Source organism: Hibiscus syriacus, unplaced genomic scaffold (assembly GCF_006381635.1).
Source record: "Hibiscus syriacus cultivar Baekdansim isolate YM2019G1 unplaced genomic scaffold, ASM638163v2 tig00015426_pilon, whole genome shotgun sequence".
Lineage (NCBI taxonomy): Eukaryota > Viridiplantae > Streptophyta > Magnoliopsida > Malvales > Malvaceae > Hibiscus > Hibiscus syriacus.
This window is the reverse complement of record NW_024062362.1, coordinates 402,050-428,267: the sequence shown is the minus strand read 5'-3', so window position 1 is coordinate 428,267 and position 26,218 is coordinate 402,050. Positions and strand designations below refer to the sequence as shown.

Genomic DNA, 26,218 nt, shown 5'->3' with positions numbered 1-26,218 from the left:
CCCTATGTAGAGCCATGTTGAACCTCTGTCCTTCAGTATGTACCCAAAATAGTGTACACGAAAGAGAAACCTAATTTAACCTTTTATTTATTTACTTATTTATAGGTAGAATAGATTCATTCTTTTCGAATAAAAGCATGTGAAATAGAATTTATGTACATTTAGGTTTTAATTAAATAAATACATGAGGGTAGAGAGCATGTTTGTGTAGGACCCATTTTGATGAATTTTATTCGGGTAGAGAACATGGAAATAAATTTAACTTATTTATCGTCTTATATATATGTTTTTTCTTTTTACTAAATTTACACACCTGTTTTGACTAACTTTTGGTTTGTTTTGTTTTATTATTTTTTTCATACTGCTTGTACATAACATTAGAAAAGGCGATTGATATGTGAGTATTGATAAAGTGAAAAGACTTTCACGATGGAGAGAAGTTTCTTAAACAAATAAGAGAATCCTGCAGATGTGTGAAATTGGTCTGAATCCAAGCAGAAAGAGCGAGGAGATAGCCTACCAAGGAGATAGCCTACCAAGGAACTATGTGTCAGAACTGTCTAATTATACACAGGCCTCAATAAAACAAAATAAACTTCAAGGATTGAGGAAGATATGGTAAAGTTGGAATTTTACTGATAAAAAGCTTTTTAATAGACTTTTAGGGACTTATTCCATCTGATATATGTCAATGTAGACCCGATCCTCATTCGAAGCATGATACAATTCTAGAATCCAACCTATAGTTACTTCACTTTCAATCGAGAGGACATGACTCCGACCCTCGAGAATATCACTTTTTGATGAATTTGTCGAGCGTTAAAGTGGACAAGATCTATTTATGGTTAATAAGAGGGCCATCATTTAAATCAAATCTTGCAAAGATCTCGGGCACAAGTGACAAGTGGGCAACGAAAGGAAGAAAACGAGGGAGTGCCATGGTCACACCTACAAAAGATAGCCGAAGCACACATGGATGAAAATGTATGGAGAGATGTGCTTGCTCTGGGGATATATGGTTTAGTAACTTTTCCAAAGTGTTTGGGACTTGTCAATTTAGCTATAGTTGACTTGGTTGAAAAATTAAAGAGAGAGACAAATCTGGTTTTTATAATTTTAGTTGAGACTTTCTGATCTTTAAATATCTTTAGGAGGCTGGGATGAGGGTGTTTTATGGGTTGTGCTCAGCTACTTACTGTATGGATCTGAAGTCATTTCTTGAGAGAGAAAAAAGTCAACTATAATTGCTTTCTAAAAGATTATTATTCTGTTGTTGATTACCTTACAAAAGAATGGCATGAAACATCTTAAAAAGACCAGTTGATCGACTTCTTCAGAAATCTACAAGGTTAAAATATAATATGACGAACCTTGTCACTGATACACACACAAATTTTGTTTAAGTGTGGAGATTTGGATTGGATTTTACTGCTGGGATTGTGGGGAGGAGTCGAGTACGCTCATTAGTTAGTCTTGAGATAATACGATGCCCGACAATTCATTCCACTGACTCATGGGCTAGCTGGTATTGAATTTGATTATAAAGAAGTCAATTATAGGAAGAAAGTCAAAGATGTGGTTACTTCTTAGAGGTTGACTTTCAAGACTAAGGTAGTTGGAGCGGATGTTATGTTGACGCCTAACTATGAAGCCTGGAGAATTCAAAGGGTAAATGAAAAAATCTCTTCAACCTCTGAAGAAGGATCAATGTTAATGGATGAACAAATTGGGAAAATCCCTTCGAACTTGGAAATCCAAAGAAGTGAGTTTGAGAGGGAAAAAGCTAAAGATTCCAAAAGAATAGAACTAGTGGAGAGGGAAAATTGCATGCTAACTCTCGATGTTGAATTTCATGCCAAACAGTTTGTAATGATGAGAAAAAGAAAAGATGTGGTGAAAGCTGACCTAGAAGACCTAAAAAAGGATTATCAAAAGCTATAACGAGCTAGAAGGGGATTTGGGTCGAGTAAAGCACCACAACAGTAGGCTAGAGAATTAGCAGCTGTAAAATGACGAATTAAAAGTCTTGAGGTCAAAAATAAGTGTCAGTTCAAGAAGATGGAAGCTGGAAAGGCAAAACTATGAGAGTTAGAAGTCGATAAGAAAGAATTGATAAAGCAATACAAAGTCGAGGCTTGTAGAATTCAAAGACTCAAAGAGGATAAAGAAATCAGCCTAAATGAATTAGAGGAAGAGAAAAATCGAGTCCATGGATTGAAAACTGAGATGTATAGCATAATTGAAGATTTCCAAGATAAAGATCGAAAAATTATAGAGCTCGAAGAAGAAATAGAGCGAAAGAAGGATGAGATATGGTCTAAAAGGCAGGGTTAAAATCGAATCCTTGATAGAAAACATGCAGAGATTGAATCATGGATGCAAAGATTCTCCATAAAAAGTCGACGAGTAGATGATCTCACTAGAGAAATGGGAGAATTGCAGATAAGATTTGAAGAAGAGTTAAACCAATCTCAAGCCATTAACAATTAGCGTAAAAACCATGTCTCGAACCTTGAGCAATCTTTGCTTCAAGTGCAAGTTTCTCCCACGTAATGGACTTAAGAGTTATTCTTGAAGAAAACATAGCCTTCCGGAAAGAAATCAGAGAGCTGAAAGGCGAGCTCCAGCAATGCCGAATTCAAATCACTAACCTAGAAAAAGAGATCAAACTCATCAATGTTGGGTGGAAAAACACTTAAGAACATTACCGATCTCTAGTAGAAGAACGAGAACCATGTTGGGTGAAGTTGCTCGGTATATGAAAGAATTGGCTAACAGAGCTTATATCATCCAACTCCAAACTAAACTAGTCTAAATATACAAGGGAGGTCATTGCAATTATGAATGAAATTGTAGAGCTGAATTTGAGGGCTAGACCTTATCTGTAATTGAACTCCTTTGTAATGAGTGAAACTTTTCATCCATTGAAAATTATTTCAGAATGGTTACTGCTTGGATCAATTCCTTTTATTTTCATTTTGCACTTGCTTCATTTATTCTCCATAAACAATTTATCATTCATAATGCATTGCCAATAACCTGCATTCATATTTAAAAAAACAACAAAATTAATTTTTGAAGGGTTATGTGACAGACAATATTGGCAAGTAAAAATACCAATCCTCATCGCACAAGAAGTAAAACCATAGAGGCAAAGCTTGAACAATTAAAGAAGGAAATGCAGGAAGATTTGTTAAGAATACAACAAGAATGAGAGGCAAAAATGGAACAATCACAGAAATCAGTTATAGACTGAATCTTACAAAGCCAAAAAAGTATGGTGAATGATATCATGGCCAGAATGTATGGGTCGCGTACTAAAATAGCAAAAGAACCAAGTACAACTCCGGTTGAAACTTTCAGGTATGTTGCAGCAGAATCTACCCCGAGATTAGTTATCTCAGCTGAAAGGTTATTAAACACCTTGCAAGATCTTAAACAATCAAAGTTCAAATGGCCACAACAAGTCCCCAAAATAGCCCTCATGAATACATTGATATATATCACGAGGAAGTAGAGAAATCTAAGACTGAGGTACCAGAACATCTAAAGGACTGGTGTAAGGGCTTTTTCAAATAAATGGGAATGCAAGGCTTTTATGATGGAATGAATGCATCAGAATTAAGCCTAGTGTCAGATTTAATCCTACCCCCAAAGTTTAAAATACCATAATTTGAGAAGTATGATGGGAAAACTTGCCCTGTCACGCATTTGACTATGTTTTGCCAAAGAATGGAAGGATTTGTAAAGGATGATAGATTATTGATTCATTACTTTTAAGCCAACTTGACAGGATCAGCTAGAAGATGGTATAACCAGTTGACCCGTGTCAAGATAGAGTCATGGAAGGATTTGGCAAATGCTTTTAAATAACAATATCAGCACGTTGCCGACATGATGCCTGATAGAGTTACTCTTCAAAACATGAAGATAAAACATAATGAGAGTTTTCATCAATACGCACAAGGCTGGAGAGATATTGTCGCCCAAGTGCATCCATCACTTGTTGAGAATGAGTTCATAACAATGTTCTTAGTTACGTTAAAATCTCCCTATATCGATCATATGTTAAGGGTGGCACCCAAAAGCTTCTCTGATATTGTGATGTACGATGAAATGATTGAGAGAGCACTAAAGAAAGGGCAAATAACTAGTAGGCAAAATCCTGCAAAGAAGCCATATGTGAAAAAGAAGGAAAGATAAGTAAACAATATAAATTTCTTAGTAAATAAGATAATGACTGGAAATTCCTCATCACAAGGGGAGACTAAGCGTGAGAATAACACTGAAAGGATGTCGTTCACTCTAATACCGATGACATACAGTGAACTTTTCCAGGGATTACTCCAAGCCCACGTAATGTCACCAATATTTATAGATCCGATCAAACCACCTTTTCCAAAATAGTACAACAAAAATGAGACATGTGAATATCATGCAAATATTCGAGGGCATAATATTGAAAAAATGTCTCGCTTTTAAAAGAGTGGTTGAGGATCTGATCAAGAGAAAGGTAGTTTCATTTAATGACTCGAAGGCACCCTGTGTTATTGCAAACCCGCTTCCGAATCACCAAAACCAAAGAGTTAACACCATTGAAGAGAACCGAAGAATCAAGAGGAAGATTGAAAAAATAAAAACGCCATTGAAATGGGTATACAAATAAATGAAGAAGAGAGGGTTGTTGAGTTCTATAAAGAAATTTTCAATGGAAAAGCCAGAGAACTTCTGTGAGTATCATTGCGAAAATGGTCATCAAATCCATGATTGTCAAGATTTTAGGTAGACGATCCAAGAATTGATGGACAAACATGAGCTACAATTTTATGAAGAAGAGACAATCGAGAATGAAAGATATATTTGTGTTTCTAAAGAAAGTCCAGGAGGAGTTGAGGGAAAATTAAAGAATCATATCCTGGTCATATCAAAACCAAACTATGAGACAAGCAAGGGAAGTAAAACATCCAGAGTGGTGATTAAGACCCGGATACCTTTCTCCTACAAAAGTAATAAGAGTGTTCCTTGGGATTATACGTGCCAAATCAATACTCCTGAGAACCAGGAAAAAGATATCAATGAAGTTAGGTTTTTCAACAGGAGTGGGAAGTGCTACGCCCCTGAAAAAGATGAAAAAGCAAGAGTTGTGATAATTGATGATCCTGAAGATAAAGTAAATGAACTTGTCAAGATTGAAGAAGCTCGGGAATTTCTAAAATTTTTGAAGCACAAAGAGTATAACATTATAGAGCAACTTCATAAAGCTCCGGCATGAATTTCAATGTTATCTCTTCTGTTGCATTCTGAGGTACATCGAAATACACTGATCAAGGTTCTGAATGAAACATTTATGCAAAATGATATATCGATGGAGCGCGTGGATAGGATGGTAAATCAAATTAATGTAGACAATTTCATTTATTTCTATGATGATGAGATACCTGAGGAAGGTAAAGGCAGATGCAAGGCATTACACATTACTGCCCATTGTAAAGGGGTCATAATCTCTGGTGTGTTAATTGAAAAAGGATCAGCCCATAATGGCATGTCATTCACCACTTTAAATAGACTTATAGTGGATGGTTCCCAAATGAGGGTTTGTGGCAATGCTGTGAGAGTATTTGATGGAACGGAACGTAAAATCATGGGGAAAATGATGATCCCTCTCAAAGCTGACCTTACGATATTCGAAGTAGATTTTGTTGTCATGAATATCCATCTAAATTACAATTGCTTACTAGGGAGACCCTGGATTCACATGGCTTGGGTAGTTCATTCTTCCCTTCAGCAAAAGCTTCGATTCATCGTTAATGTGACTCTAGTGACCATCAAGGCAGAAGAAGACCTCATTGCTTCTATCACTACTGATGCAACTTACGTAGGGGTAGATGAGAATGCACTGGAGTCATCATTCCAGTCCTTGGAATTTGTTAATGCTACTTTTATCCCCGAAATAAAAAGAAATCCTACTCCTAATCTTTCAAAAAATATAAAAATGCAGTTAAAAGAGACATTAGCTAGAGGAGCGAAAGTAGGGAAATGTTTGGGCAAGAAACTGCAGGGCATCACTGAAGGATTTGTTATTGACATACTGAAGCAATCATAGGATGGTGAGGAAGTAGAAATGGTTGAAGATTTAATGGGAAGCCTGAGCATCAATGTCGTCACAAATGATTCTATTGGAGAATGCTCATTGGCATCAATTCACCTGTGTCCTCATGTTTACATTTTGAACAACTACACTGTTGAAGAACTCCCCGTGTTCTATAAACACTCTTCAAAGTAATTCATAATAACAAATATGTCTCCTTTTGACCCGAATATAATAGGGCTTTTCTGAAAGGCGAATTATTATTTGTCATTTAATGAAATAATGCTTTCTCTTTATGCTCTTTATAGCAAATATCTCATTCAATTATTTAAACTCTTTATTCTTTATTGATAGTTATTATTTTGGTAGATATCAAATAAAATTCTTGTCCACAGTCGAATATACTCATTTTCCATTTGTAGGTCTCCATATATCAATTGTTTGAATTATGATATTTATGAACCATAAATTGATTTTAAAAATGACATGTGTTTTAAAGAATCTGAGGGTTATAAGGATGATGATGAACGTGAGTTAAATCCTGAACTTGTTAGAATGATGGAACAAGAAGATAAGTAAATATTGCCCCATAAAGAGAAAACTGAAACAATAAATTTAAGAACAGAATAGGATAGAAAGGAGGACAAAATTGGCGCTTTGCTTTCACCAAAAACCAGAGAGGATCTCATAAACCTTCTATGAGAATGCAAAGATGTGTTCGCTTGGTTTATCAGTACATGATGGGATTGGATACTGACATTGTGGTACACAAGTTGCCAATAAAGCCAAAATGTAAGCCTGTTCAGTAAAAGCTTCGAATGATGAGACCATATATGCTATTAAAAATAAAGGAAGAGGTGAAGAAACAATTTGATACAGGTTTCTTACAGGTATCCAAATACCCTGAATTGGTAACAAACATAGTGCCAGTTCCAAAGAAAGATGGCAAAGTTCAAATGTGTGTTGACTATCGGGATCTCAATCGAGCGAGTCCCAATGATAATTTTCCACTCTCACATATTGACACCCTAGTCGACAATAGATCTGGTCATGCTCTTTTCTCCTTCATAAATGGCTTCTCAGGGTACAATCAAATCAAGATAGACCCTGAAGACATGGAAAAGACCACGTTTGTGACAATATGAGGCATATTTTGTTATAAGATGATGCCCTTCAGACTTAATAATTTTGGGGTAACATATCAAAGAGCCATGGTTACTTTGTTCCACGATATGATGCATAAAGATATAGAAGTATTCATGAACGATATGATTGTCAAATCACAAACCAAAGAATAACTTGTGAAGGTCTTAAAGAAGTTATTTTTAAGGTTAAGAAAATACCAGCTCAAACTTAACCCAGCCAAGTGCACTTTCAGAGACACTTCAGGGAAGTTATTGGTATTTGTAGTCAGTGAAAATGGGATAGAGATAGATCCCGATAAAGTCAAAGAAATCTTGGAACTGCCACCCCCTAGAACACAAAAAGAAGTGCGAGGATTTCTAGAAATGTTAAATTATATTGCCAAATTCATCTCTCAGTTAACCGAGAAATGTGATCCAATCCTTCGATTACTGAGAAAATAAAATCCAAGAGTATGGGATAATAGTTGCCAAGAATGTTTTGATAAAATTAAGAGTTACTTGACAAATGCTCCAATCCTAATGCCATCAATCCCAGACAAGCCATTGATCTTATACTTGAATGTCTTTGAGAAGTCAATAGGATGTGCATTGGCACAACATGATGAAACTACAAGAATAGAACGAGCTATTTACTACCCCAGTAAGAAATTCACTGACTGTGAGACTTGATATTCCTCGATTGAAAAGTTGTGTTGTGCTTTAGTATAGACTACTAAGAGGTTGAGACAATGTTTGCTATATTACACCACCTGGTTGATATCAAGGTTGGATCCGTTAAAATACATATGTAATCATCGGCTTTAACCAGAAGGATGGCGAGATGGCAAATGTTGTTGTCTGAATTTGATATAGTCTACATGAATCAAAAAGTAGTAAAAGGAAGTGTTATTGTTGGCTTCTTAGCAATCAAAGCATTAAAAGACTATGAGCCAGTAAATTTTGAGTTTCCAAATAATGACCTAATGAGTATATTTGCCACGGAAGAAGATGCTCCGAAAGATGAAGCCTGGAAAATGAACTTCGATGGTGCCTCAAATGCTGTGGGATATGTAATTGGGTCAATACTAGTTTCACCTAAAGGAGATCATTATCCTTTTAATAGTATGCTTGCCTTTGAATGTACAAACAACATGGCATAATATGAAGCATGTATCTTGGGTATTCAAGCTGTAATTGAGCGTAAAATTAAAAGCCTGAAAGTATTTGGTGATTTTGCTATGGTTATTTATCAACTTCGTAGAGAATGGATGACTCGAGGCTCCAAATTGATAGAATACAAGAACCTATTTATGGAGTTGATCAATGAGTTTAAAGAAATTTCTTTCATTTATCTTCCCCATGAAGAAAATCAAATGGCAGATGCTTTGGCTACGTTGGTAGCCATGTTTAAGGCTAATGATCAGGCTCGAATAATGCCAATTCAAATGAGTATAAGAGAAGTGATAGTTCATTGTTGCAACATTGAGGAAGAAGAAGATGATGGTCTCCCATGATATTATGATATTCTCTAGTATGTAAAATATCGTTCTTACCCCACCGAAGCAACTGAAAATGACAAACAAACTTTAAGAAGATGAATAATGAGGCCAAGAAAATACTTGAAGAACGATATTTACTTAAAGTAATACCCTCAACCCGTATCCGACCTGGATATGAGTCTGAGGTGTCACATTGACTTTTTAAAAAATTTACTTGCATGAAATAGTGAGTAATTTAAAACTTTTATAACATATAACTTATTCAAAACATTTACAGAACTATTCAGAGCTTATACACTATATTCTTTTGAGTACATGCCAACTAGAACTTTATATATAAATACATATTATTTACCTCTTTTCTGATCTGACCTTTAGTAAGGAGAACTGACCTGTCTTACTCCACATTGCTCTTTACTCTTCTTCTCGTTTCTGTAACCTACGTATAAATCACTTACACACTAAGTCCATGACTTAGTGAGGCAATAAACATATAATGTAAACTATAACTTGTAATCATGCATGAACAATTACTGCTATCACATTATACCCAAACATATATTCATTCATATATATATATATATATATCAAATCCATACATGCATATAATTATCTTTTTTCCTATCATTATCATATTATCACCATTCATATTTCTATTCTCTTGTTTATATGATTCATTATGTTCATATCCTATATCTTATATCTTATATCTTATAACATATACAATAATCACTAACACACATATATCATATCATATAATTCATATCACAAAACACATATATACATCACATACATTATATTCAATGTTATCTCTTATTAGCCCATGTACACCTATGAGAACTGTATAGATGTGACTCTATTGAGGTCGTGCACTATGCTGTCACCACAGCTTGTATGGGGTCCCACTAGGGGCTATGAAATTTTATCCCGAATGACTACTATGAAATATCCCGAAGGATCACTGTATATCCCAAAGTACCACGTAGACCCTGAACTCTTGGCATGCCAACTATACCTATAGCTTTCGTATCATATAACATGGGCATTATATTCATATCACTTCACATATTCACATGTACATTTCACTTTTCATATGATTTCATAATCATATGTCACTTAGCTTATAATACTTCTCTTGTGTTCATATGGCATGTAACTCATTGTCATCTCTTATTCTCATATGATTCTCATACATCAAGTATATCACATTCATATCACATATTCATATAGGCTCACGGTTTTTTATCACCTATCTTCTTATTATATTATTCATATCATATAACTTATTTTCACATAATCTCATATAACATAACATGTATTATTCAAGTATATTCACATGTCACATGGCTATGTCTTCTCATGTATTCACTTTCATCATATTCTCCTATGATTACCTATTTTATCTCATAACCATATGTTCACATAAGCCACATAGCACATACAGAAACATATTCACTCATATAATCAAACATACATATATTTCATGTCATTCACCTACTTATAATCAAGACTTCATGCACTTTAACTATCGGAAATAGACTTATCACAAGTCCAATTTCCATATCATTCTATAAAATAAGATGCACTCACCTTGGCCTCATTAAGTTCAAATCCTATTTTATGATTCCTTTCTTTCGACCGAATCTTAACTTGATAATCGTTCCGGAACTTGTTCGTGCTCGATATCTATATAATCATACATACATATATTTCCAAATAATCATTGAACTATTTCATTCTTCTACTTTAGTCACCAAATTCTGAAACTTTATGATTTAGTCACTAACATATAGTTTAGGATGTTACATTCATGAAGGGATTTGTGGAACACATGCTAATGGATTCACAATGGTTAAACAAATCATGAGGTTTGGATACTATTGGTCTACTATGGAAGGAGATTGTATCAGATTTGCTCAAAAATGTCATAAATGTCAGATCCATGATGACAAAATAAATGTCATAAATGTCATTGGGGTAATTTCACCATAGGCTTCAAATGGACACCGTTTCACCTTAGTGGTCATTTACTACTTCACCAAATGGTTCGAAGCTACCTCATATGCTAGTGTCACAAAAGGAGCAGTCTATATATTCTTAAAAAAAGGAAATCATTTGTAGATATGGAACACCAGAAAGGATCATTACGAATAATGCATTGAATCTAAACAATGACCTAATGAAGGAAGTCTACACGAAGTTCAAGATCAAGCATCACAACTCAGCTCCTTGTCACCTAAAAATGAATGGGGTCATGGAGGCATCAAATAAAAACCTAAAAAAATATCATCACAAAAACAACCAAAACATATGGAGACTGGCATGAAAAATTACCTTTTGCGCTGCTTGCCTATCGTACGTCCGTTCGTACATCTACTAGGGCAACACCATTCTCTCTGGTATATGGGATGCAAGCAGTTTTGCCTGTTGAGATAGAAATTCCTTCTCTGAGAGTATTGATGGAATTGAAACTTAACAAGGCTGATTGGGTACAAAATAAGTTTGATCAGTTGAATTTGATTGAGGAGAAAATGCTGAGAGCTATATGCCATGGCCAGATGTACCAAAAAAGGATGATACGAGCTTATGACAAGAATGTCAGACATCGAGAATTTTATGAATGTGATTTAGTGTTAAAAAAGATCATCCCTATGCAAAAAGACTTTCGAGGGAAATAGATGTCAAACTGGGAAGGTCCCTATGTTTTGAAAAATGCCTTCTTAGGAGGAGCTTTGGTTTTGACAGAAATAGATGGAGAAGAGTTGCCTAATCATGTGAATTATGATACAGTCAAGCGATATTACACTTGAAGAAGAAGAAAAAGAAAAAATGAAAAATGAAAAATGAAAAATAAGAAAAAAAAGGAAAAAAAGGAAAAATAAAAAAATAAAAAAATAAAAAAATAAAAAAAATAAATAAAGGAGTGTTCAAGATGAAAACCCAAAATGGGCGTCTTGAAACTAAAGGACGATTCAAGTTGAAAATCCATAATGGATTGCTCGAATGTTCAGGATTTGAAATGGCGGATTCCCTCAGAAACCTAACAGTTAAAGTAAATACTCTCATACTCATACATCCTTAGTGCGATCTGAATCTTCGAGACACATGTTAAATTTCAAGAAAGATTTTGGGTGAGGAAATAGAAGGACTCAACACTTGATATCCACTGTATTTATCCTTTATTCTTCTTGTAATGTTTACCTGTTTTTTGTCCCAAAAGATTGTACTTTCCCATTACCTTTTTTTAAACGAAATTTTTCAAATTTAACTCATTGTTCATTTATATACTCACCAAAATATTGATCAACAAAAATATTGATTATTATGCCTTACTTTGAAAAGTGTCGGAGTATGGGGATTCAAAACATGTATTTACCATAAAGCACATGCAAAGATACTCTTCCCTAAATCATTAAATCAATTTTAGCATAACTCTACCTTTCCCAAATAAAGAGGTCCCAATTGAAAGATACATAAAAAAAGGGAAGAAGTCATTCCGATCGAATTTTCTCAAAAAGAAAGTCAATCAGTGGCCAAAGAACCAATAAGGCAAGATAAACTTTCTAGGGTAGATTAGAGAAACCAAGTCGAGGAATATTTAACAAGAGGTTAAGAAAGTAACCACAATCAGAACCCAGACAATGGCAAACACAAAAATCTAACATATTCCGATCAAAGAACATGAGAGGTCCCAAATGCCAGGATCGAGCTGAGCATAACCATTTAAATATGCATGCCAACTTATATTTAGATAATTTTTAGGGCATATTACGAACATGAAATCATGGCATATGACCCTGTTTTGAACAAGATCTTCAAAGACCTATCTCATTGTGGAAGTAACGAATCAATCATCATCAACTATGACCAGATCTCCTCAACATGTAGGAGCGGCATCATCCTCAGAGAACCAAATTTTCTCATCACTTAGGAACCATGTTGTCTCTAAATCATCCCTAAAGACGGACATACGTCCTCATCACGTAGGAACAATATCGTGTACAGACCAGATCTCCTCAACACGTAGGAGCAGCGTCATCATCTGATAACCAGCCTTCCTCATCACGTAGGAACCATGTTATCTCAATTTATCCCTAAAGACAGCTAGACGTCTTCATCACGTAGAAACAATGTCGTCCACCGACCAGATCTCCTCAACACGTAGGAGCAGCGTCATCCTCAGATAACAAGACTTCCTCATCATGTAGGAACCGTGTTATCTACATTTATCCCTAAAGACGACTAGACATCCTCATCACGTAGGAATGATGTCATCCACCGACTAGATATCCTCAACGCATAAGAGCATCATCATCATCAGATAACCAGACTCCCTCATCACGTTGGAAACGTGTTGTCTCCAAAATCATCTCCATATTGACTCGATTTACTCAACGAGAAGGAACAACGTCATCTACAACAAACAATTTACCTGAAAGCGGCCAAATCTCTTCAACACGGATGAACAGTGTCATCTTTAAAATCAAATGTCAAAGCGAAAAGAGAACCAGATAAAAACTCGTTGTCTTGTTGTCTTTGCCCTATTTTTGTTAACACAAGAATGTGCAAAGAGAGGCAACTGTAGACACCCATTTTTTTGGGTTCTAATTAATTATTATTATTATTATTATTATTATTATTTATGTTAATTACATTTTTTACAGGCTCAACTTGAAGCCCAAATACAACAACACATCCCAAATAACTCAACCCAACAGACCCAGACCTAGTTACAACCAATTGATTCGAAGACCAAGATCTGACCCGATTTCAGCTGACCTGACCTGATTCAGTTAGGGTTTTAAAACCTAACTCCGATCTAGCAGCCGCCACCAACGAAGGTGGACCGTTTGATCTGCCATGCGTGAGATGCACGCGCCCTACCCTTTGACTCCCCTGTCGCGTGAACCACCGTCGGAGAGTTCCTGAGTCGTTGCCGCCGCCAAATCTGGCAAAATAGTGAACCACATGCCAAATCAGTTAAAAAATCATCTCAAATTTAAAAACCCCATTTTAAAATACCATAAATCTCAAAAAATTAGGATTTTACCAACATAAATCAGAAAAAATCAAAGCCCTACCCATATATTTCATCATTTCTACCCGTAGTACACCATTAAAAACAACATGCAACAACCATTTAAAAAAGAGAGAGAGGCATTCGAAGAAAACGAAAAAACCAGAGAGAGAACCAGATTCGAAAAAAAAGCAGTGAGAACTAAAAAAAAGAGACTAAAAATCCTACCCCGATCGTCAACCTTCATTTTCATCGGACCAAGGAACCTATTTCTGAAGGTAAAGGTCCCGTCCTTTTTTGGATCTAGTTTTGGGGTTCAAGTTTTAGGTTTTCTTAGGCATAGATAGAGGCAAAAGAGAGGAAAATAGTGAAAAGGGGTTCTCGAAGAGTCTTTCCACCGATTTCCAATGGCCGGGGAGCCTCGATTGTTCATCTTCCATGGTGGGGAGAGTGGTTTTGAGAGAGTTTTTTCTCTCCAAAGAATGAAAAAAAATAATGTGAAATGGGAGGGGAATGGCCAGTTTGAGTTTAGTTTTAAACATATATATCACTTGTGAAACGACATAGTTTCAGAAGGGGGTAGTGTTGTATTTTCGCATATGGGGTAATAACTATTTCAATCCTTTTGGTTTTGTAATCTTACCTTTTGGCCATTAATTGAAGTGTTACATTATTTTGTTTAGAGCTCTTATTTTTTAATGTTTATATTTAAGTCATAATTTTATATGTTATACCATTTTGTTAATGTTTGACTCTGGTCATGATGTTTGTAAATGTTTCATTTCAGTCATCTCTTATATATTGTTGCTTTTAGGTATAATTTTTATTAACCCTTATGAATTTATGGTTTGTTTTATTTTGGTCCTGCATGTTGCTTTGGGATTTATTTATGTTTTAGCCCCCGTTAGTTTTGTTATGTATGCGTTTTGGTCATTATTCTAACTAAATTTATGAAAAAGGAATTTGGATTAATACATAGATATCCCCTTTACTTTTACTTTACTTTAATACGGTTTGTTATACTTAGTTTCATTTTAATCATTACTGTATTTTAATCCTCTGCATTAATTAGATGCAATTTCTTTTCACTTTGCCATATATATGTTTATATTTGTTTAGTGTTATTTGTATATGTAAATCATATCTTGTAATGAAAATAGATCTATTTACTAAGTACTCTTAATGCTTGTATACATATGTATATCACTATATTTAATCTTAGCCTATTTATTTATTTTAAATTTATAAGATATCCACTAGTCAGTATTTTACTTGCATATTTTCAAGGGCACTTATTTGTAGAATGAGCGTGGAAAGCACTGCTTGATCGAAGTAGTGTAATCCGATACGACATTCAAACGAAATTTGAACTTAAAAACACGAGCTTTTTTTATTTACTAAAATAATTTTTTTGTGATTTATTTTATTCTTATTTTCATTTTGTTATATTTAATGTTGGTATTAAGGATGCATGTTTTAGAAAATGAGTCATATTTTAGTTTTATGAAAATTTTCAACATTAATTTATTTGTTTTTAGATAGAATATTCTTTAACAGATAAAAAATTGGTGAGATAGTTTTTCTGTTGGAGGATTGCGAATCTCGAGAATTCTTGTCAAGTTAAAAAAATTTCTCTAACTAATCAATTCGGAGTAATTTAATTAATATTCAATAAATAGATCATAATTTTACTTTTGATTCGAATTTTAAGTTCCACCATACAACGATGTATAAGAGGCTAAGTACTAATTTTGGGCGTTGTGAGGGTGTTTATCCTTTCCCATGAGTAACCGACTTATGAACCCCTAAAAATAAAATTTTGGATAACGCAAACCAACTTCTGTCTTTTAAATTATTTTTCTAAATTATTTAAAAGATGTTTTTAGGTATTCAGACTACCTAATTTAAAGGTCATTGACGACTCCAATTCAATTTAATTCAAATTATTTCAAAATCGCCAATTTTTCAAATAAAGTCATAATTATTTTTTAAAACTTAATTGTTTTAAAAAAAATGGTTATGATCACTAAACTGAAAAAACAAGCATAAGTTGAGCACCTTTTGTATACGTAAGTCTTAATCTTTTAGTAACTTTATGTTTTCCATATTAAAGTTTGAAAACTAATGAATTGATCATTAGTGTTATTTATTAATTCTAGCAATTTGATTGCTCAATGTTAACAACCGTTAACATGTTCGACGAAAATTTTATGTGGAATCGCATTCATGGCAATGTGGACCACCACATTAAAGAGTTGATTGTATTGACTAATCACTTTTTAGCTCTAAATAAAAACCCAATCTTTAAACCTAATTTACCCGTTTTTGTTCATCTCTTCTGTAGAAAAATTCTCAAAAAATTCCTAAGAAAAAACTTTTATAAGTGAAGTTGGGAGACCCTATGGATGTTTCCCTTTGTAACTGTTGGCACCTAGCTAAGGTGGCCACTGCTTAGACTACCGAAAATAGTGGGAGATGATTATTTGGTTGTAAAAGGCTTAATACCAAAATAGGCGCCAAACTATATTGTTTTTCTCAAATAGGTGCCTAAACTATTTTTTTACTCATCTCGATGTCTAACGTTACAAACGTTATCCATTTAGGTATCCAAGCCTTCAACAATGTTAATTCATCCGTTAAGTGACATGTGTCACAACCTGTTAATTTTAAAAAATTTATTTAAAATTAATAAATTAAAATTATATATATATATTAACAAGAAAACTCAAAATTTGGAATAAACCCAAACTTTGAAAACCTTCATTTGAACCCCTAAACACATATCAGCTACCGCCTTTTGCCATCGACGAAGCTCCACCCGACCTCCCCTCCCCCGGTGACCAAAAACCCATGAAATTGCGAATGGTCGACGAAGAATCAACATTTTAGACCCCGCGAACCCTGGGATGAAAATCACGATCCTACGCGATTCCGGTGACTGAACGATGGAAACTATGTCGATGTATGAGTAAGAGGATGGTAGGGACTATGTCGGTTGCGGTGGTTGTAGCGAAAAGGGCGGAGGCGACATATTAAGTTTAGGATTTGGGTTTTTGGATTCGTTTTATAATATAAGAAAAGTTAGTGTTTTTATAAATATTATACTTTTTTTCAAAATCGCCAGATTGTGACACGCGTTAAGGGAGAAAATTAACGATGTTGATGGTTCGGACACCTAAATGATTAACATTTGTAATGTTATGTACTTGAATGAGTCAAAAAATTGTTTAAGCACCTATTTAGTAAAATCGATATAATTTGAGCACTTATTGTATTAAGCCTTATCAAAATTATGAGAAAAACTTGACAAAAATATTATTTTTTGTTTGGATATATTCTAGACATAGGCTATGAACTAATCTATGCGAAGTCCGTCTTTAAATGTACGATCGAATTCTTGTTTCATTGAGAAGTACCGAAAAATCTCATTCTCATGAATAAAATTGAAAATGAGATGAGACAGATCGTTAGATGTTCGATATTGATTCGTTCAAAGTTTAATAAATACTCGATTTGAATGAACTCGACTTGAACTCGATTTAAATGGACTTGACTTGAGTTCTTAATGAGCCGAAACAAACTACTTGATACTCGACTCGAAAAGCTCGTGAGTATCTCGAAAATATAATATATTAAGATTTTATTTTTTAAAAAATAAATTATTAATAATATTAATATTTATGTGTTGACTTAAAAAATGAATTATAAGATTTTCATGTATTTAAGGCTCATGTTCGAGTTTTAGTTTAAATCGAGTTTAGTTTAAGATTTATTTTTCATTTCCAATCTTTTCGAGCTTTTACGAATTTCAGTTTATGATTTCGAGTTCGAATCGAGCTTGAAAATTATAGGTTCGTTAGTTTTCAAGCTGAACTGAGCTCCATTTCAGAGTTTTCGAGTCGAGTCAAACTTAACAATTCTCGAGCTTGACTCGACTCGTTTACATCTCTAATAATAAATTCTCATAAACTGAAATGCACCATAAATCCTCGAATTCACAGTTTTTCAAGCATACATGTTCTACTCATCAAATTCAATCCAAAATGAAAGAAAGAAAGGGTAAGAAAAATGGAAACAGAACCTGCAAAATGTCGCTCAATAAACTCGGATTTTCTAGCTATAAACAAGTTTTCTCAGGTTTTTCCCTCCTTTTGACAATAGGATAAATGGGTAAATTATTTGAAAAAATAGGACAAGTAAAAGTTTATTTTGAGATATACGGTATTTTTATAGTATTCATGAAACTCGTCACCTCCAATAAAAAAATTATTTAAACTCTTCACGTCGAGATGATGAATTCTAATAAAATATTTTTTTTAAATTTCATCACATTGGGGCAAAAAAATTGAAATAAAAAAAGATTTTTAATGAAATGCGTCGTAAATCCCTAAATAATTGTATAAAACAATTAATTTTTAGCTATAAAAATTATATTCTATTACTTTGAATAATTGATTTAATATTACATTAATAAATCATGAAAAAATAATGCTTATTGTTTTATTAAAAAAACATATTAAATACAACTAAAAAATAAAATAAAAATTAGATTTTGGTATGATATGAATATTGATTTTGAATAATAAATAAAAAAATAAAAAATAGTATATTATTTTACCGTTAGATTGAGATTGAAGAGAACTAACAATTACATAATAGTTTATAAAGTGAAGAATGCAGTTTAAAAAAGAAGAAAAAATGATTTTATTTAATTCAAAAATTAAGTGAATTAATGAGAGATGGATAAATGGATGGGAAATTAAGAACTTAATTAAAAAAATAAGGGTCTCGATTATAAAAACTAAAAATTGATATTGAAAAAATTATGGGCATAGATTATAAAGGTAAAAGGTGGGATTCAAAAAATTAAGGGTTCAATTATATAAATAAAAATTATGATTGAAAAAAAATTAAGATCCTCAATAAAAGTAACATGTGAGATTAAAAAAATTTGGAACCTTAATTATAAAAATAAATAACGATATTACAAAAATTGTGAACTTTAATTATAGAGATAAAAAATAAGATCGTAAAAAATTAAGATTCTCAATTATAAAGAAAAAAAAATTAAAAAATAGACCCCTAAGTAACTGCTTAGGATGCTCCCCCATTAGTTGGCTCTGCCAACAACACTGTCACCTACGACCTGGCCTTGTTCCTCGACTATGTATATACAGGGGCGTATCCAGGCCTACGCCTGCCTAGGCCATGGCCCCCATGCCAAAAAAAGAGTAAATTATTTATTCAGTCACTAATTTATTATTTAGATTTTGTTTTTACCATTCAATTATTATTTATTTTAAATCATACTTAATGTTATATTTTTGTTCTATTTTGGTCTTTCATCTTTAAAAGATTAGCAGTGATGTTGACGTATCATTATAAGATAATATCCTGTCATGATTGAAAAATAATTAAAAAAATGTCATATTAACATCATTCTTAATTTTTTTAACGGTAAGTGATCGAAATATAACCAAATCGTAAAGTTGACTATGATTTTAAAAATAAAAATAATAGTTAAGTGACCAAAATATAAATTAAGTAATATATGGGTGACCAAATAATTAGTTTACCCTAAATAAAAAAATATGTATGAATTATGTTAAAAAATTATATTAGTCCAATTAATATACTTTTTCTAGATTTAATCCCCCACACACATATTATATATATATATATAATGTTTATTATATTTTTAAATAAAAAATATATATTTATTATTTTAGATAATTTTTTTATTATATTTATATTGACTCGACTTACAAATTTTTTATGGATTCGCCACAGTGTATATAGTTAGACTCGTTGTTGAAGGCAATGTTGAAGGAGGCAAGAATGAACGCTACACTAATAATATCTCAAAACGGCCATGTAAGCTCACTATTACATCGGTTGAGATTAGGGTTGTAAATAAGACGAGACAGATTGCGAGCTATTAGAGATCGAATTGATCAAGGTTCGATAAATACTCCTCGAGCTCGACTTGAATTCTTAACGACTCGAAATGGGCTACTTGATATTCGACTCGAAAAGCTCGTGAGCAGCTCAAAAATATAATATATTTAGATTTTATTATTTTTAAAAATAAATTATTAATAATATTAATATTTATGTGTTTATTTTTTTTAAATACAGTAAGACTTTCATGTACTTCAGGTTCAAATTCGAGTTTGAGGATTCAATATATTTAAGTTTAAGATTTTTTTTTCAATTCAAACCTTTTCGAGCTACTCACGAGCTTCAGTTCAGGATTTCGAGTTCGAGTCGAGTCGAGCTCCTTTCAGAGTTTTCGAATCAAGTCGAACTCTGCAATACTCAAGCTCGTTTACACCCCTAGTCAAGATAGGTTGTCGAAGCATAACATTAGCAACGTTCTTAGTCCATCTTTGGCGTTGTTTGGCAAATGTGGTGATGTTATCTACGATGTCACATCTATCGTCGATCTTCATCACGTGAATGTGTAGAGCATTGATGTTGTCTCGAGTAACGAAGATGTGAGGCTTAGGTTTGCTCTTTGAGCCATCATGTCTACCTTATGACATTCTGCTGATATTACTTTCATCGCTATGGATATCGAGCTCTTTATCTTTGACTATATCATCACTATCATTATTGTCGTAATCACATTTCTTTATGTCGTTGACGTTGTCGCCCATGTTAACCAACACTAATGTGTTAGGTAAGTTTTTCATCATCCACATTAACGATTGTTAATATTGAATGGTCGATTATTATAAAACTTTGATTACTTCATTAATTTTAAAACTTTAATGAGGAAAACGAAAAGTTACGCAAAGATTAGTAACCATTTGTGTAGTTTACCAAAGCAAATTTTTTACCAATTTCAGATTCCCACATTGCCCTTCGGGCTTACGTGGAATGATTGATTAACTCAAAAAGACTAAATGGTGAACGTGAAAGTCAAATATATCGACGGTGACGATGACCCCAAGGAGTTTGGATTTAACCGGTACTCGAAAATGATGAAAGGGTAGAATTGGTAGAAGAAAAGTAATATAACACATCGAAATTGAAAACCTAAAAAGGGAGTTGTATTCAACTTGGAGAATCAAGAGGAGCGATCGGAAAGGTACTGCCTGCCCTCCCCAATTGCTTTTTCGGTTTCTTATCTCCGTGTAGTTGAAATTTGTTCGGTGAAGATCGATTGTTATTAATTATAGGATTCAATTAGCTCTACACTTCATTCAATTGATTGTTATTTATCGCCTTCATCATCCTTTTTGGTTATAGCTTTAATTACTTGTATGTTTCTGTGCTTTATTATTATGATTTTTTTTATATTTAGGGATTTCAGATTGATTAGTTTTGTAACCTATGCAATCACTTTTGGTTTCCTTCTCTTTTGCCCTTGATTCATGGACTAGTCAACTGGCTTAGGCAGCGTCCATTTTGTATGTACATGAATTCTTTCTGTCGTTTTTTTTTTTTGTTCTTGTGAAATTGTAAGAGAGGTAAACTTAAAATCTTTGGACATAATAGGGTTGACGTTCAGGAATTGGGAATCTTAGTGACTCAACATAGCTACTTAAATTTGCTTATGAATGTAGCTCTAGGATCATGAGATGTTACTGCCAGGTTTTTTCATGATGGAGCAGCTGTTGAGAAGTAGCTTATTCAGGATAATTCCATCTTCTCATGGCCTCGATTAGCATGTTCTGTTATGAGGTTTGACATGGTTGTTCTCCGGGGTTTGAGTAGCTAGGCTTTTTCCACATTTGGTGTTGTAGTTTCCTGTCTTTTCTGGTACCTAATTCTCAATTCCTAGTTTCATCAACTCAAAACATTGTTTGCCCTTAATCACTTTCCAGTTTGGTTCTGATCTTGACACTCTTATGCATTAATATAAAGTTAATGCCTATACAGGCGTGATTGTAGCATGAATCAGTAATATCACTCTTTATTGTATACATAATAGTTTACTGCTTGATTATTTATATCTTAAAGTTTCGCTTAGTTCCTATCAAAAAAATGTTTCGCTAAGTGATTATGATAATGTTTCAGTGGATCAGGACTACTAGAAGCTTGCTGTGGCACTCCAGACTTCCCGATGAGGTACTTCTGAATATCTTACTTGTTCTTTTTATTTGGTTTCCTTTTATTTCTCTTTTGGAAGGAGATGATTAGTGGTTACCTTATCTTATTCAAATGTATTTCTGTCGTTATTCTTATAGCATTTAATAAGAACTTGTTACTATATTTGAAGTTTTCTTCTTTTTTTCTAAACCTAATTTCTGAATCTGATGGCCAAAAAGAAAACAATCTAACTTATTCAGCTTCATCACTTGGCTTTTATTCACCCCATTAGGTTTTAGCTATTTTTATCTAGACATGACTTTTTTAGTATATTAACCTTGCAGAATGTTCATTTTAATATGATCCGGTTTTTGAGAAAATCAGTATTTAAACATCAATATTATGTCTTAAAAATGAATAGAAAAGAAGATGGAACTCAAATAACATAGGATTATAGCAAACCTCTAGGTTCTCTTTTGTAATTCAAGGATAATAATAGCAATAAAGTTTTGTCTATCTATATCTTACAGCTTATTTATACTATAGTTACAAATAAAGTTCTAATCCTAGCCCTAGAGTTAATTCCTAAAGGAACTTATAGTATACTTATCCAGAAATCAACTTTGTAGCTTCGCCTCTATGCCTTGAATTTTTAATCCTGTTTCTTGACTCAAGTAGTTGAGAACTAGCTGTGTTTTTTTAAGGGTGTTCCCATTTTGGTAATACTTATCAGTTTATATACTTCAATTTTTATTTCGGCATAGTTTGCCTCTTGCAGCTTTTGTAGTTACAATATTCTTAGTTGTGTTTTGCATCTAATAGTTCTTTCTTGGGGGTAACAGTAGGCGTGTAAGATGGAATGAGGAAAATCTGGGGGAAATTGAAGCGAATAAACCAGTAAGGCAGAAAATAACTGAACCCAAGACGCCGTACCACCCCATGATTGACGATGATGATGGTATCTCACTTGCATAGTGTGTTTCCTCATGCATATACCTATATTTTTACGCGTGGATATGTCTGCGAATTTAGAAAATGGTTCTGTTGTAGTTTTGTTTTCACTTTTTTTGTACTTTGGTTAGAGCATTATTCTTTAAATTGGATTACATTTCTCACCTTACTAATCTAGATCTTGGTTAGGGTCTTTGTCTCCCAGAGGACGTAGTTTCAACGATTGTGTCACTGATATGGATGCTGAGGAATTACGCTCTGCTTTGAAAGATGTGGCTTCCTCGAGTAAAAAAGCAACAGGGCAATCTGGTGGCTGGACATCTTCTGACGATGAGGCTGATCATATGGATCATGAAGATGAAGGTTTGTTGACCATTGCTTGTAATTAAGTTGTCTTTTCCCATAGCATATGGAAGTGTTTTTTATTTTCCTTTAGGTTGGTTAGCATTTCTAATGACTGGTTTATCTTTCATGAGATTAAAATTTAGCAAAAATCCTTGTTGGTGCGAACGATACAAAGTTTGCTCTAGTAGACAGCCTTTTGATGGTTAAAGCTTCCTTGTTATCCAAGTGATTCGTCGGGCACTTTTCTTTTGGGAGGGAGGGAGATTGATTGTTGAAATGGTCAGGAATCACCTCATTTTGTGTGGTTGAAAGATTGATGATGAACTTTATCCTTAAAGGGCTGCTTTCTGAACTTCTGGTTTAAATTAGCTTGGAATGTTCCATCGATTTCTTGTGCCATTTTCTCTAGGTTCCAATCATCTGTATGAACCTCTCGGTTTTCTCTGATTGACAAATAAAACAGGAAAAAAAAATAACATTTTAAAATTAATTAACTTACCCCATTCCAGAACATTGATGAAGATGGCCAAATACAAGTGATGAAGGTCCAACACCACTCATTGGCCTTCCCGATCCCTATCTATCTTACCTCTTTTAGTTCATTGATTGTTTACAAATTTATGTCCTGTGTTAAATCTGTGTTTGATGATTTTTGTCTGTTCTACTTCTCTTTTCCTTGGATTCTGAAACAGATCGAAATGGTAGGAGTTTCAAAGAGCAAAGAAAAGCACACTATGATGAGTATTTGAAAATCAAGGAACTGCGACGTAAAGGCTCTCTCCTTGAGGATGAAGATGATGAAGTGGAGGGTGAGTCATCTTCATCGCTAAGCTCCGGTGTCAAAGACATAGGAATCGGGGAAGGTTCTGAAACTTTGCCGCTAAAATCTTCTGCCAGTCCCGGGCATCTCAGCTAATGGGTTGTAATTGTAGAAGTCTTCCATCCAGTCTGAAAACCCAAAGCTCACTACATTGATGTTCTTTTATGGTAGTTTCATGTTTTTTTTTCCCTTTCATATTTGAGATCACGTGCAAAATTTTATAATTTGGTATGTTTGTATGGAGTTTTGAATCTAAAGACTGATGTTAACAAATAAGTCTATTCTCATTCTCGTTTTATCCCCTCGTCTTTCTCAACCCAAAACCCCGAAATGGCAGCCACCACCATTGTTTAAAGCCCCAATCCTGATAAACCAAGAACTAGAGGGGGGCCATAAAACACAAAGTTAATGATTTAGGGAGACGGTGACATGGTAGTTACACGTCGTAACATGATTAACAGCTGCTGATGTGGTTGTTTTACCAAAACGATGTTTTGTTATGATTATTTTGATGTCTAAAAATTTCTAAAATGATGTTTTGTTAAAAAATTATAAGTGATAGCATATATCTGTTATAAAGATTCTCAACTTCTATTAACAAAATAATGAGCCATGGAAAACGAGAAGGAAAGCAGGAAGCGGAATAAAAGCATAAAACATACAGCGAAGGTAGCCTATTTGAGTCGAGCATGGAGCTGGGTAGTGGGATGAAGCATTCGTGTCGGCTGCTAAGACAAGTTAAAAAAAAAGGAATTTTGGGCCGGGTTTATAGTCAACTTTCTTTGCATTACTGTGATGAGCAAAGCGAAAAGAGTTGTGGGGACAGCTGAAGAGTTTTACCATTTTTTTTTGGTAAACTACACATTTCTTATCCAAACTATCAGTTTTGATCTTTTTTGTATCTAAGCTTTCAACTTTCTTTTTTTTTCCTTTCAAAATTTAACGTTAAGTTTTTAACTGGTACTAAAATAAAACAAAAGCTAAACTTTAAATATGGCTTTGAAAAAAATTGAAAATTTAAGTAACTAAAATGAACCAAACCTAATAATTTAGGTACTAAATACATAGTTTACCCAACATTTATTTATGTTGTTTGTCAACTTTGTATTCCCATCAGGATAGATCCAAATGGGCAGATGGATTAGACGTTCCTGAAAATTTTAAATTAACATATATTTTAAATATATGTTTTTTATATTTTCGTCATTTAGAATTTTATAAGTACACATCCACTCCAAATTTAATTACATTTTAAGATTTTGTTTGTTTCAAAAGTAAACAATTTAATCTCCTTTGTAGATTTAAGGTCGTTTGATGAGTGAAAGCACACAAATACGATTAACCGTAGAAAATAATAAGAGAGTCACTGAAAAATTAAACGGTCATTTATTTTTATTCATCTAATAGTCTTAAATCCGTATAAAACTAAAAGAGTTTTATAATGTGTAAGCAGATCTGACTCTCTCTCTATATATAGGGGTAGGATCCACTTGTCTAGTATAAAAACTAAAGTTTTAAATTGATTTAGAACCATTAAGTGACTATAAATTTATGGATTAGGTTACCTTTTTTGTAAAAATATCTTATAGTCAAATTTTAATCTCAATTATCCATCTATACTCACTTAATAGTATTAACTCTATATAAAACTAAATAGTTATAAATTTATGGGTTATGAACCATTTACACATAGTGTAAAACTAAAAATTTTACACCTTTTTAGGAAACTGATGGATTGAGGAAAATCAAAGACTGATATTAACTCCTTATTTTTTTCCAATGTTTTTAAAACCAGACTAGACCTTGAATCAGTGAAGGTACTAGTTCATTGGTTCAACCGGATTTTATATAAAATAATATTTTTTTTTAATTTTACATAATATTCAAAGCAATATTAATATATATATAACACTTTTTTTTAAGTTTACAATATTAAAAGGTATAAAAACATTACAAGTCATAACATATATAAGTTAAAAAACATAAAATCAAGTGAAACAAAATGATTCAAATCAACTACAACATAATATTTAAGGTAAAACATATTAAATAATAAATATAATTATAGAACTATAATAAAAAAATAAATTTGGGGTTGAAAAAAATCATAACAAACGATGTCGTTTGGTTTAATTTAAAAAAAAAACAATCCCACATGGCTAAGAAACATAGAAGAGCATCCCAACTGACTTCTATAAATACTAGAGGTAATTTGACATTCAAAATCATGGAGTCTTTTAGTGAGCACAGAGCCAATTATTCTTTCGCTTCAATTGAGCTCGAATTTCAGGCTTTAATCGAGCTTCTATTTTTTTTTGAGTTCGAGCCTTTTCGAGT

The 26,218-nt window shown here is 33.3% G+C and overlaps 1 protein-coding gene across 5 annotated transcripts; it reads left to right on the top strand.

Annotated features, from left to right (window-relative positions):
* Positions 1-20,765: 20,765 nt before the first annotated feature.
* Positions 20,766-24,172, top strand: LOC120207803 (protein phosphatase inhibitor 2-like). 5 transcript variants are annotated; one of them, XM_039207223.1, is made up of 5 exons: positions 20,766-20,821; positions 21,754-21,804; positions 22,608-22,723; positions 22,906-23,079; positions 23,754-24,172. In XM_039207223.1, the coding sequence occupies exons 2-5, from the start codon at positions 21,800-21,802 to the stop codon at positions 23,975-23,977; spliced, it is 519 nt and encodes a 172-aa protein (XP_039063154.1). In that variant the 5' UTR covers positions 20,766-20,821; positions 21,754-21,799; the 3' UTR covers positions 23,978-24,172. The 5 variants fall into 5 exon arrangements, with proteins under 5 accessions (XP_039063154.1, XP_039063157.1, XP_039063156.1 ...); XM_039207226.1 differs by lacking the exon at positions 20,766-20,821 and adding an exon at positions 20,867-20,885; XM_039207225.1 differs by lacking the exon at positions 20,766-20,821 and adding an exon at positions 21,123-21,143.
* The last annotated feature ends 2,046 nt before the right edge of the window (positions 24,173-26,218 follow it).

Excerpts from the sequence above, each read along its gene's own strand:
- LOC120207803 (XM_039207222.1), top strand. Across the intron at positions 22,724-22,905 it reads CATGATTGACGATGATGATG|GGTCTTTGTCTCCCAGAGGA; the intron begins GTATCTCACTTG and ends GATCTTGGTTAG. Across the intron at positions 23,080-23,753 it reads TATGGATCATGAAGATGAAG|ATCGAAATGGTAGGAGTTTC; the intron begins GTTTGTTGACCA and ends ATTCTGAAACAG.